The sequence below is a fragment of the Canis lupus genome, chromosome 11, assembly GCF_011100685.1.
Source record: "Canis lupus familiaris isolate Mischka breed German Shepherd chromosome 11, alternate assembly UU_Cfam_GSD_1.0, whole genome shotgun sequence".
Lineage (NCBI taxonomy): Eukaryota > Metazoa > Chordata > Mammalia > Carnivora > Canidae > Canis > Canis lupus.
In genome coordinates this window covers 54,570,321-54,584,212 of record NC_049232.1, presented here as the reverse complement: position 1 = coordinate 54,584,212, position 13,892 = coordinate 54,570,321, and the positions used below count along the sequence as shown (strand labels likewise).

The following is a 13,892-nucleotide window of genomic DNA, read 5'->3' as shown; positions in this document are numbered from 1 at the left end:
GCTGCTCATGGGAAATCACTGCTCGAAAATAATTCTGAACAGTGGTGGTTTTCAGGTTCCAATTTTTGTGTGTAGAAGCACCTATACACCTTCTCCTGCCTCACTTTTCATTCAGGCAAAACAAAAAAACACTTCTTTGGGTTTTTAGCACTTTGACACCAAAAAATACAAGACATGACGGGAAAGTTGGAAAGACCAGTCAGGTGGGAATTGTCCTGATTTCTCTCTCTGACTTTGGCAAGTCCTTTCCATCCTGGGTCTGCCATTTGCCCTGTTAAATGGAGGTGTCAGCTCTGCCTACCAGGATCTGTTGGCAGTCCTGTGGTTATAAGAACCAAATAATAAAGGGCTTTGATGACCAGAAAGTGCTATATGAAAGGAGGGAGTGTTGCTATTGGAGTTTTTTAAATTGAATTTGGTTTGACTCCTGAGCCAGATAGGGATCCCTGCCAAAATTCCTGGTCTCGTGGTGGCAGGATTCTCCCTGCATATTGTGGTTGAATTTTGGAGGAGTTTGCTGGAAGTTAGTTAGGATGCCAAGGTCAGGGACCTCACACGCTGGGTAGAATGGGCACTCTCGTTTATGTCCCCTTGTTTGCATGTCGAAGCCATAGCACTGGAATAAGAAGCATGTGTGAACATTCACTCTTACAGAAAAAGATTGAGGGACTCTGGAGCCAGAGAGGCCTCCGGGATCTCTGCTTCACCCGCTTCCGCCTCACCTGTAGGAATCTAAGCCCCCATGGCTCAGGCAGCTGGCCGGGGTCACACAGCTGGTGAGTGGAGGCCAGGCTGGTCCTTGGCTGCCTGCCTCATCATCACCATCCAGAAGGCTGAGGTTGTCTACAAGTCCCCAGGGGGATTAGTTCCTCTTCAAGCAGTTCCAGATTGAGGAAGGCTAGGGCAGAGAGCTTGCCAGATCTCAGCAAGTTGCTTCCGGCCAGGCAGCTGCACTGGGCACAGGGCACAATGCCAGCAACACCCCTCAGCATGAGGCAGTGACCCCATGACTGGCTTCAGGGCTGCCACTACCACCATATGGGTATGGGTAAGGTTTGACCAATTTGCCTGCAAACGTGACATGTGGCAAGGGGGGACTGTCAGGTAAAGGTGGAGGGAAGGGTTGTGCCAGGAAGAAGTCCCTGGCTCTGCCCTGGGAGGCTGGCAGCATGTGTTGGCCATCCCTCTGAAGATGAAGATGTGCTTGAATGCCTCTTTAATGGGCATTCCTCTTCCTCATGAAACCGCCTTGTGCTTGCTTGCTTTCTTTCTTTCTTTCTTTCTTTCTTTCTTTCTTTCTTTCTTTCTTTCTTTCTTTCAAGATTTTATTTATTTGAGAGAGAGAGCAAGCAGAGTAGAGAATGGAGGGGGTGGTTTACAATGGAATAGGGAGAAGAAGGCTTCCCACTAAGCAGGGAGCCCAATGTGGGGCTCGATCCCAGGACCCCAGGATCATGACCTGAGCAGAAGGTAGGCACTTAACTGTCTGAGCCACCCAGGCACCCCCTCCTTATGCTTTCTGCCCAAAGTGCCTGACCACAATGATGACTTTAGGGACCTGTGTGTGGTGCTAGTCCGATAAACCCTAAGCTGACCTGAGTTACCCTTCCTAATGAGCAAACCGATGACCAGAGGGAGGAAGTGACCTTCTGGAAGCACTTGGCACAAAGGAGCCAGGACTCTGCTCTTAATGCTACTTGCTTCCCTTGCTGACCTGAACTCATCTATCCAGCTGTAGACCCAGAGGATCGCAGGGAGCACCAGCCTGGGGTGAAAAAGCAGTGTAGTCGGCTGCACAGTTAAGAACGTGGGCAATAGGGATCCCTGGGTGGCACAGCGGTTTGGCGCCTGCCTTTGGCCCAGGGCACGATCCTGGAGACCCGGGATCGAATCCCACATCGGGCTCCCGGTGCATGGAGCCCGCTTCTCCCTCTGCCTGTGTCTCTGCGCCTCTCTCTCTCTCTCTGTGACTATCATAAATAAATAAAAAAATTAAAAAAAAAAACAAAACAAAAACGTGGGCAATGAATGAATGAATGAATGAACGAACGAACGAACGAACGTGGGTTTTGGAGCCAGACTGCCTCTGTCGCTGGCTTGATGTGTGATTGCCTTAGGTGGTGATGTCGGCAGCACCCCTAGTACAGCCATTGTGGGAATTAAACGAGGAGCCAGATGCAGTACACCTAGCACAGCAAGCACCTCCCTTCCACACACACACAGTATGCACACTCCCTCTCCCCCCAACTTATAAAGAGTGGAGCCTTTGAGACCGTGGCTGAACCAGGCAGCTTGCCTGACCTGCAGAGTTCTTATCAGTCAGGTGGGGAGGGGGCTTGGGTTTGTTCACAGCCCTTACAAGGGCTTGCTCTTTGGGGTTCCATGGAAATGGGCTGGTGACACTGCTCGGTGAGGGCTGTCTGGCATGAAAGTGTGTCCCCTGTGGCTTTAGCACATTAGTGTGTGGCCAGAGGCCTCTGTGGAAGCTGGGACCTCACCGTGCCCAGCAGACTGGAAGATTGCACCATTGGTGGTGGTGGTGGTGAGGTGGCAACTGGCCCTCTTTATAAGTACTGTCCATCAATACTCAGAGGACCCAAGATGGGGCTTGCATCTGCCTCCATTTGCTGAGGCCCCAGATGGTGCATGCAAGCCCCTGGCCTCTGTCTGCAGCACAGAGGTCAAGGGAAACCTGCCCCTCTCAGGATCAACTTGAGAATGGCTGCTGCCACCCTGACCTCTGCCCCTCAGCCCAGTGGAAATGCTTGCACTTGGGTTGTTTGTAGAAGTGTGTCTGTCTTTCCGGAGTACTGGGCATCCTCTGTCCACTTCTTGAAAGGGTGGAGCCCAAACTGTTGCAGGGTCAGACCCTCAGATCATCGGCAGCTGATTGCCACATCCTGGTGTTTCCGCCAGTTCGGAAAAAGACTTTTTGGGTAAAAGCGCAAACCTGAGCAGGGCTCCTGATCCACTTTTCCCACTTTCCTGCCCTTTCACGTCTGCACTCCCCCTGGCATTTGGGGCCCTCTGGAGCCCAGCTCCAGGGCTCCTCATTTAGCACCTCCCCACCCCCTGTTCCTCATAAGCACCCCGAAGCAGCTCACAGTATGAGGTTCTACCTCAGAACCCCTCATGCTTTCCTCTAGCCACAACTTTGCTGGTGCTTGACCTGCCTGGGTTGCCCTTTTGGTGCCCCTCATCTTTACCTTTCTGTCCGTTCTGTGACTGGCAATGGCTTGCCATTCACTGTATGTGATATCACACAGGTCCCTGACCCTTGAGGTGCTTCCTTGCACAAGGACTGGAGATTCTGTGAAATGCCATCTCCCTGAAGATTTTCGAAGTCCTTGGGACAGCATTTGCTTTCTGTCTCCAGGAGCTGCCGCCATCTGAACTAGCTTAGGGTACTTGAGGCCAGTCAGGACTGGATTTGTCCCAGCTGGGCCTCTAAACCTTCTAAACTGCGATGTGGGAGAGGTTTGGTGGCACAGCCAGTAACTCCTCTAACTGTTAATAACTCCATGCTTGGGATCCCTGGGTGGCGCAGCGGTTTGGCGCCTGCCTTTGGCCCAGGGCACGATCCTGGAGACCTGGGATCGAATCCCACGTCGGGCTCCCGGTGCATGGAGCCTGCTTCTCCCTCTGCCTATGTCTATGCCTCTCTCTCTGTGTGTGTGTGTGTGTGACTATCATAAATAAATAAAAATTAAAAAAAAAATAACTCCGTGCTTATGGATGTTGGCATCTGAACTGTCCTGGGAAACCAAGAGGTCCTGGGGTGGGGAGTGGGGGCAGGAGCCTTGTCTAACACCACATGAGAGCTCAACGTTTGGCCTGGGGGCCCCCTTAATACACAGTAAGGGCCCAGTGGATGCTAGAGAAAGAAAAGCAGGCAGCTTCCTTGATTGCCTTTGAATTGGGGTCTTGCAGTTGACATGGAGTCAGAAAGCTGTCTCTTGAGAAAGTTGCAACTCTAAATGGAGATTCATTTATGCACTGCTTTGAGCCTGAGAGCAGCCAAGATCCTGGAGCAGCAAGTTCGCCTCAGTGAGTCTCCACGGGGGATGGCGACAGAACTCTGGCCTGTAGCCTCTCAGAGGTCTCAGCCCGCTACAGTAGTCCCTTGAAGAGTACAGTGACAGGCAGGGCTGAAGGACCCAGCTGTAATTGCAGAGAGGGCCTGTGAGCTCTGCAAAGAGGTCCCACGTGGCTTTTTAAATCACGAGGGAAGCAAATGTGGTGTCACCAGGTGCGTGAGCTCATCCTCGCTCTGGTGCCCCAGAACAGGGGTCCTCAAGGGAAGACCCCAGCACTGCAGATGACCAGGGATGGGAGCACACTGGGCTCCCTGACTCACACCTGGGCCTTTCCCTCACCCTTGGGCCTAGCATAAAAGAGCAAGTGGTACAGGTTCTACCGGGCAGTGACAGGCCCTCTCTGCTCCCTGACCATTGTTCTTGTACCACACCCCCTGCTTCCGCAAAGCTCACCCTCCGTTTCTTGGGTGTTTCTGTGCACGCCTGGAAAAGATGGTAAGAGAACTCCAATTAGTCAGTCTCCTGGCTTCTAGACAGCTCCGGAAACCAGACTAGATAGAAGAGGAGGAAGGAGGTGGGGCCTCCTGCTTGTGTTGTGTCGGGTTTATCTCCAGGATTCATCACCAAACCTCCCTGCCCTGCCCTTGCTGGCCTGCAGCATCCACCCAGGAAGACTCCTGCTGCCCCAGACCGCCACCTCGGCCTCTAAGGGATACCTGAATTCAGACATCTGTTGGATTACCTCGGCCAGGAGTCGGGCCTTTCTCCAGAAACTGTTTTAACAGTTCAGATGGGGATGAACATCCCCCGTCTTCCCTTTGATGTGGTGCCCTGGAACTTGGCTGATTTTCAGCTGCATGCCTAATTAGGAACAGCCACCCGCCACTCCTGTGCAGCTCCTCACTCAGTCTGTGGTGCTGGGTATGATTTTAACACCTCAGACCCGACTAAAATAGATGCCCCTGCCTCCAGAAGATTTAAGAACTAGACAGTCTGATAAAAGAGATGTCAGGAAGTGTCTGGGAAAGGCAGCAGGAGAAGTCCTGGTCCAGGAGTTAGAGGACCTCTGGCCTCATCCCTGCTACTTTTTTCCTGTCGCCAGCTCTCAGTTTCCCAATCTACAAAATGTAGTAGTTACACTGCTGATCGTTGAGTCCTCCCCTCTGTGTTTCACGTGATGCACAACAGCTGATCCGGAGTAGGGCTCCCACATGGAGGCATGGGATTGCCAAAGCAGCAGCGAAAATCAGAAGTTTGGGATCCAGAAATGGAAGTAGGCTTAAAGGTTGGTGTTAAAACCCTTCCATTTTGAGGGCAGGGTTGGCCTGTCAGATTTCAGGAAGCCCACCTTCTGTGGCTCTGGGACATGAAGGGCAATAGCCAAGGAGGAGGGGTGTTGGGCTTGTGTTCCAAGGAAGCCCAGTTGTGATAACTAGAATGACAGTGACGTCCCAGTGTGCTTTTTTTTTTTTTGTGCACCAGGCACTGTTCCAGACCTTGAATGCATGTGAATTCATTTAACTCTCGTAACATGAATCCAAGGTGATTACCATCATTGGGAAATGATGTCCAGAGATGCAGAAACAGGAGCGACTTCCCCTCTGCTTGAGCCTCTGCTTGAGCCAGGCTTCAGGCCCCAGTAGCCTGGCAGACTTTGTGTTTTCAGCCATAGCATGGTGCTGCTGAATGTGTCACTCCCCTGGACCTGGGGCTTTGTCTCCCTCCAGGTGGATGGCCATGGAGGGTTCATCATTTGAGTAGTGCAGCCCTGAACTTGTGAGTCTAGTCTGCCCCCATCCCTGGCATCTCAGGCATGGGTGCTCATGACTTCCAATCCGAGATGTGGGAGAGGTCTGCTGGCACAGCTAGGCACCCTACTGTGGGCTGAGTAGAGGTTTCTTAGCACAGGAATGGAGGCCTCGTGGGCCACACATCCATCCCTTCTGAGCTCTACTGCCCTATGATTTGGGATCTAGTGTGGATTCCCAGACAAGCCCAGCTGGGAAAATTAGAGGTGAGGGGCCTGCAGGTCAGCGTCTATCATTTCCAGCAAGGCTTCTACACGTCTGTACCAGCCTCTCCCCGCCCAGCTCCACCCTGCCCTAGGGTCTAAGGCACCTCTCCTTAGATACTCTTAGGGGTGCCATCCCATAGCATTCAGAACCCACTCCCACCTGCCTCTGGCTTCCTCTCCCACCAGGCCCCCTGTACAGCCCTCCTGCTCCACATACACCTTGTGCTTCTGGCCCCTCTGCCTTTGCTTTGGTCCTCCCCCCATCACACATCCACTTGCCCTGCTGAACCACTGTGCTCTGACCTCATGTCCAGATTCCTTAAAGCCCTCCCAGGCTCCCCCCAACTGAGTCACATCTCTTCCCTATTGAGGATCCTGAGCCATTTCTGTACTGGAGGCTCTGGCCATCCCTCACCAAGGGTTTCTTGAAGACCAGGATTGTGTCTCCATCTGGCTCTTGTGTCAGGCATTTGGTAGATGCCTGGCTGGGTGTGATTGCGGGGGGCGAGGGGGGGTTGCCAGTGCTACTAGAGGAAGCTAAGTGCACATGGCGATGCTCATGATTTCCTTGGCCTCGGTCCCTCAGAGATTTCCTCCTCCTGAAGGGAAGATAAAGAGGTAAAGGAAAGATTTCTTTTCTTTTAGTCTTTTTACTAGTGAAAAATATTTACCATGAAGTGTGTTACACAATTTTTCATTTAGATGTATACCCACCTGCTTTCAAAATACAGATTTGAGGTTGTCCATCATTTTAAATAATGTCTATAAGGAGGCCATCATAGTAGAAATCAAAGTAGAATCTATACAATATCTAAGACAACACTCAGTGAAGTTAAGCATCAAAATTAACTCTGAGCTTCCTGGCAGCCAAAGCAAAGAAAAGGAGGATGGGAGGGAAGTGGCACAGAGCTGGCGAGCCCCGGAGCAAAGTGTACCTTTATTGCTTGTGGACTTGGGGAACTGTAAACACTCATCAGATCCACTCAGGAGACTTCTGGTTTGCACCAAGCTCTGTCCTGGGCCCCTAGCTCAGATAATCCCCTGGCCCTCGTCTCTCCACAGCCTCAGCCCTTGGTCAGCACACCTGCCTCGCCCTCCTGGCTCTGTGCCTTTGGTGAGTGTTCAGGTCTAACATTCTCTGATTCTAGAGAAGTGCTGATTGATTTTTTTTTTTTTCTCTTTATGTAGTTCCACTTGAAAACCTTTCTATTCCAGAGGTCAACAGAAATCTCCACCTTGTCAATTTCATGTTTCTGCTCACTGAGAGGCATGAAATCATAGCCTGCCACCAATATTAAAGGTCATTTTCCATGAATTTGTAGATGGTGATGTCCAGATAATGTGTGACTTAAAACATATGGTCATCAGCCCCCCTATTAGATTAGTCTCTCGACCCTCACAGATCGCAGTCTGGGTAATAAGGAGGGTGGGCCCAGTCATTAGGCAGAAGACAGTGTCGTCTGGTGAGCTGGCCCAGTGCAGTGGCCCTTGACTTCCTGGGGCCCCTGGCAATCCTCTCCTGGGAGAGAAGATGCTCTCTAAATGAACATTTTCTCAGGAAAGGGCAGCTGCTTCCAAAATGCACATAGCTCCTGTAAGCCCAGTCTTGCTTCAAACCATATCTACTTTCATGTTCTCCTGTCTTAATTACACTTTTTCTTTACCGACATCCTAACTCATTATTTAAAACAACTTTCAGAAATAATTATGCAATAATTCCTTCCTCTCTGCACAGTAGCTGGTTACCTTCCTCTATCAGGTTTTCGATCCTTTATTTACATGTAGCTGTACTGACAACATTGCTGTCATCAGAGTCTGGGTATTGTGGGCAAAAGTGTGTGATGACAGTGTTCAGCAATTCTTAGCAAGGAGTAGAATTCCCTTTGGGGCCTCATTCACATCGGCCAGGACTTGTTTAGAAAGCCCACATTATGCAGTTTACTCAACACATAAACAATCTTGTATTTTACTTTTTAACTTACCATAATTTTATGCACGCTTTCCCATGTACCTACATAATCTTCAAATTTATCATTTTAATGGCTGCTTAATATTCCATCCAGTTAGTGTGCCATAATTTACTTAACTGTTCCCTATTGTTGCAGCCTTAATGAAAATTTGAATTCACCATGTACTACAGGGGGAAGCTCGTTTTAATGATTACCATTATAACATCCTCTGCCCTAACTGCATGCCATTACTAACCCAGCTTTAGGAAGGCACAGATGCTTTTGGAACAATAAATTCTATATGAGAGGTGTATGCACAAGTCCCTCTGATTTAATAGCTAATCTGTTCACTGCACATGTTTTCCTTTTATGCCGAATATCCATCTCTTCTACATATTGTGTAATACTAAACTAGATGCATTTGGCATATTGCTCCAGCTACTTTATCACTGCTGTCAGGGACTTCCATAAATTAACGGGAATTTGGGGTAAGGAGTGGTTTCTGGTTGTCAATTGTCGTTCATTTACCCCACCCCCACTCATTGACTGTCTGCTTACAGCCTGGTTCTGTGAGAGAGCAAGGGCACACTTGATTATTGGTGCCCAGATATGTATCTGTGTGTTGCTTTGTGGTACCCAAGATTCAGTGGCGATTCTCAGGCAAAGTGCTTTCTAAACCGTAGAGTGCATTAATGATTGCTGGTCCTGTTGTAAAGTAGGGTGAAGAGGAAGGTGATCGTCCTGGGTCAGGAGGCTAGACTGCACTCCTTAGAACCCATGAGGCTGATGTGGATGACAACAAGCCCACAGAATAGATTAGATGGTTTGGTAGGTTTAGTGACTTCCAGAGTTGTCTATCGTGTCTTTCAGTCAGTGTTCACTTTGAAGTGGCCAACTCCTATCTTTTATAGCTCTTCTCTTTTCCTCTTTCCCTAAGAAGGGAAACATCATCCTTAAAACTAATAAATGATCCCAGGTTACTCATGGGACCCAGTAAAGCCGTGTTCTGCCAAAGTATGGGACATCTTCTCAGAGGAGACAGGATTTTAGGGGGCCTGAGAACCACATAGTGAGGTTTTTTCCATTTTGTTCCGCTCTCTTTCTAAAAAGAAAAAGTGACTGTTTGCCAAAGACAGTATCTGCGTGCTGCTTGCACCCCATGGGCTCGCTCGCACTTGCCCTTGTGTCCCTTTTCAGCAGTTTGGAAAGCAAGCCAGATGCTGGCTGCCCAGCAGGCAATAGTACCTACCTGCTTGGTTTTGTTCTCATCATTCTTTTTATGTTTATCAGCTGTTTTTAGTAAAGGATAATGTCTTATGGATGGTAATACAAAATTTTGGTTGTAAATTTATTAACTCTAAAAAGTGAGGCAACATGAGTAAAAATAGAAAATAATAACCCAGGCAGTACTTGAAAACAGCGAAATCGTGAAGTTGGTGTGTGACTTAACGAGGTCTGGGAAACACTACCATAATGTTATTTAACATCAACACTAGCAGCACTGGCACAGAATCAGTTGGCTTCTGTTGTATCGGGGCGTGTGCATGGGGATTTTTGTCATCCCCACGAGCTGGCCCTGGACCGTGAAGCCCAGTCTAAAAACAATGCTCTTGCTCAGAAGGGCTGACGTCATCATGTGTACTGTCAGCTGCTCTTCAAGGCATAGAAGTCCCCGTGGGCTTCTACCCTGATTTGGAGAATGCCTCAAGAGTCCTTTTCAACAGCTCCCTCTCAATGACCCTCACCCCTTCGGTGTCAAACCTTACTGCTCACCTCCTTGAACCCAGTGCTCCAGCAAAAGTGGACAGTGAATAGGCAAACAATTTTATTCCACCTCAAAAAGAAACGAAATTCTGACACATGCTACAAAAAGCTTATAAACATTATGCTAAGTGAAATAAGCCCGTCTTGGAAGGACAAGAACTGTATGATCCCTTTAGATGAGGTCTCCAGGAGAGTCATATTATTAGAGACAGAAGCAGAAAGGTGCTGCCAGGGGCTGGAGAGGGAGAGGTGGGGGGTGGTCAGCATTTAACAGTTACAAGGTTTAAGTTTGGGACGATGAAAAAGGTCTGAGGATAGGTCAGCACGATGGCTGCACAACAATGCGAATGTACTTAATGCCATTGAACTGTATAATTAAAAATGGTTAAAATGACAAAGTTATATGATGTGTAAGTCTTACCACAGTGAAACAGAAAGGCAGTGAACCCATCTATCCCCTCCAGCCACACTGCCTTGGCGCCCACCTCCATCCTGCCACAAGGAATGCTGACCCCTCCTGTTTTCACTTGTCAGAGCATCAATTCACGTGTCATGTCTCTCCCCCTCCCTGGTCCCTTACAGCCCCTGCACCCGAGCCCCTCTGCCTCAGGAATTATGGTGATTTAGGTGTATGCTCTACCTCTTCTGGAAGCACTGGGCTTCCTGAGAGCAGCCTCTACAGCAAACCCACCCTTCCACATGTCTCATGCGGGCCCCTTCACACAGAGGGTGTTTAGGAAGGATCAAAGCAGGTAAACTGTCACTGTTTGACTCAGAAACACCTGATTCTAGCATCCTGGGATCCATCCTCAAGCCACCACTGGCCTGGCCTCTCAGAAATGAGCAGCAGCTGACATGGAGGCCCCCTGTCTGGGGTCTGGTCTAGACAGGCAGTCACCCCTCAGCCCACATAGGGCCCCGCCATGGCATCCTCTCCAGAGGATTAAGAGTTTCCCCCCCCCATTATTCAGAGGTGAAACTGGACATCTGTTCCCATGTCCCTTGGATGTGCTCAGTGTGTCAGAAGACAGGCAGGCTGTGGGACAGGCAGAAATGCAGGGAAGGGGTTGCTCATGCAGATTTGTAGGAGAGGAAAGAGTGACCCAGGGAGGCTCTTGACTTGTTAGCTGAGGGCAAACACGAGGATCATTTAGCCTAATTTCATTTTTCAGGTAGGGAATGAAAGTCCAGAGGATGGGGAACAGTCCTAGTGGGCAAGATCCTACTCATGTGTAGAGCAAAGGGGTGGGGGCTCTTTCTGTTTCAGGCTGCTGTCAAAGCACACCTGAAACATCATGTACATATCTGGGCCCAGCCCTTGCAGACGATAGTGACTGAGCAGATGGCAGTGGTAAGCCTCTGATGGCAGCGGTAAGCCTCTGGTTCTGTCATTGGGTCCAAGAGCCTGAGATCTTTGTGAGGAAACCTCGCCCTGTGAGAGCAGAGACGCTGCCTTCAGGGTGGGGAGGGACAGTTAAGCACAGACGCAGGGGCCCATTCCTGTGCAGTTCTCAGCTCTTTGGCTGGTGACTAAATTCCTGTGAATGTCACCTGACAGATCCCAGGTGAGGAAGTACATACTGTGCATCCGTTACATCTCTGCTTCCTTCCTTTTTGCCTACAGAATTTCAGAGGCAAGAAAGTGTCCGGTCCCAGCACAAAGGCATCCAATTATATGACACCCCTTACGAACCTGAGGGCCAAAGTGTCGACTCAGACTCAGAGAGCACGGTCAGCCCCCGACTGCGGGAGAGCAAGCTGCCCCAGGACGATGACAGGCCCGCCGACGAGTACGACCAGCCATGGGAGTGGAACCGGGTCACCATCCCAGCTCTGGCAGGTAAGGAGCCAGGAGCCCCATTCGGAGGGGGCCCACCCACCCTCGACACTCACCTTTGGTAAAGGGTGTAAGTGTACCAATCCCTCATGCTCAGGCAAACCACAGGGCTTCATTTGATGATCCTGTTGGGCGGTCTTCTCTTTTAATCTAGCTGAGCCACTCAAAGATGATGAGGGTCCTGGAGGGAAGGTAGGCCTGGTCAAGCCAGGTAGAAATCCTAGGCCGAGCCATTAGGGCCTTGGTTCTGATCCCTCTAGTCTTCCCAGAAGACCTGACTTTCTCTTGGTCCTGTTGGTAATGTTCTAATTCACCGAAGCCAAGATTTCAGAAGGAATTTTCTTACATACCTACAAGAAGACCAACCTGCGAAGTGGCTCCTACTGGGCCTGAGGGAGCCCAGTGCTTCCTCCTAGCTGTATGGCTGCCAGAAGCCTGCATATACCCAGGGCCACTGTGTTTCCTGTCCCAGCTCCAGCACAAAGCCATTCATGGAGCATAGGCATGGGTGCATCCTGACCTCAAGCTGGCTCTTGCCCTGGCTGAGAATGACTCAGGCGCCTCCCTCCACCTCACTCTGAGACTGGTTCTCCTGAATCTGGATATCTGTCACAGCACTAAAACCCCTCTCCCAACCTTTTGGAAAGTTGCCTGCCACATGTGTCACAGGTCTTAAGCTTATGCGCACACTCTTTGATTCTAAGCCCAGCCTTTAGGATCCGTGCCAGGGTTATGATCTAAAATTCAGAAAAGGCATTGTTTATGATCATGAAAGGTGGGGAACAACCTGCATGTTGAGCAGATAGGGATTGGTTAAAGGGAATACTGTGTACAGCCACTTAACAGGTGATATTGACAAAGAGTTTATAACAACTGAGGGAAATACTTATGTTTAATGTTAAGAGGTGAAAAACCAGATGCAAAAAAATTTCTTCTGTATCTAAGAGTTTAGGCATATGCAAAGAGACATTGAATGACTCATTTAGTTTTTGCCTCATTGAAGGTCCATAAGGGGGAGTTTTTATTTTATTAAGATTTTATTTACTTATTGAGAGAGAGCATGCACACAGGGAGAACTGCAGAAGGAGAGGGACTGTTCCTGTTTCCTGGCATGGTTGGTAAGAGGCTGTGCTCCTCCTGGGCATGAGAGGAGCTGGAATGGGGCCAGTGCCATCTGAGAACTTACTCTGCAAACACTAGTTTGATTAAAGGGCTAGTGTGGCCACTCTCCCAGACATCTAGGGCCCGTGGCATGAGATAACACTGCAGACAAGTATGGGGTCTCACACTCTTCTGGACTGATCACCTGCAGGTCACTTAACTGTGGTGTCACCTTTGATGCTTAGTCTGGTCTGGTGCTGTGCTGCTCAGAATGTGATCCCTAGACCAGCAGCATTGCATCACCTAGGAGCTGGTGAGAATTGCAGGGTCTCAGGCCCCACCCCAGACCTATGGAGTCAAAATCTGTTTTAACAAGACCCCCAGGGATCCCTGGGTGGCGCAGCGGTTTGGCGCCTGCCTTTGGCCCATGGCGTGATCCTGGAGACCCGGGATCGAATCCCACATCAGGCTCCCAGTGCATGGAGCCTGCTTCTCCCTCTGCCTGTGTCTCTGTCTCTCTCTCTCTGTGACTATCATAAATAAATAAAAATTAAAATAAAAAAAATTAGGGACTTTGACTAAATTAGTGACTACCTTTAAAAAAAAAAAAAAAAAAAAAACAAGAACCCCAGTGCAGCCCTGGTGGCGCAGCGGTTTAGCGCCACCTGCAGCCTGGGGTATGATCCTGGAGACCCGGGATCAAGTCCCACATCGGGCTCCCTGCATGGAGCCTGCTTCTCCCTCTGCCTGTGTCTCTGCCTCTCTGTCTCTCTCTCTCTCTCTCTCTGAATAAATAAATAAATAAATAAATAAATAAATAAATAAATAAATAAATAAATAAATCTTTAAAAAAAAATAGGGCAGCCCAGGTGGCTCAGCGGTTTAGCACCACCTTCAACCCAGGGCCTGATCCTGGAGACCCCGGATTAAGTCCCGCGTCAGGCTCCCTGCATGGAGCCTGCTTCTCTCTCTACCTGTGTCTGTCTCTCTCTCTCTGTGTCTCATGAATAAATAAATAAAATCTTAAAAAAAAAAAAATAACAAGACCCCCAGGTGATTCAAATGCATGTTAAAGTCAAAAGCACTTAACCTATAAAACTTTAACTGTTCAAAAGTCTCTTGGACCAAAAGGCTCACTTCTGCCCAGAGAGGGTTTTGGAACTCCTGTACATTCTTTGCAAAGGATCACA

The 13,892-nt window shown here is 49.4% G+C and overlaps 1 protein-coding gene across 2 annotated transcripts in view; it reads left to right on the top strand.

Annotated features, from left to right (window-relative positions):
• SHB (SH2 domain containing adaptor protein B) overlaps positions 1 to 13,892 on the top strand; it is a 139,080-nt gene that overhangs the window by 77,676 nt on the left and 47,512 nt on the right. For both annotated transcript variants that reach the window (XM_038552876.1, XM_038552877.1), the window contains exon 3: positions 11,389 to 11,604. In XM_038552876.1, coding sequence (XP_038408804.1) covers positions 11,389 to 11,604 — 216 coding nt within the window. The remainder of the gene's footprint in view (positions 1 to 11,388; positions 11,605 to 13,892) is intronic.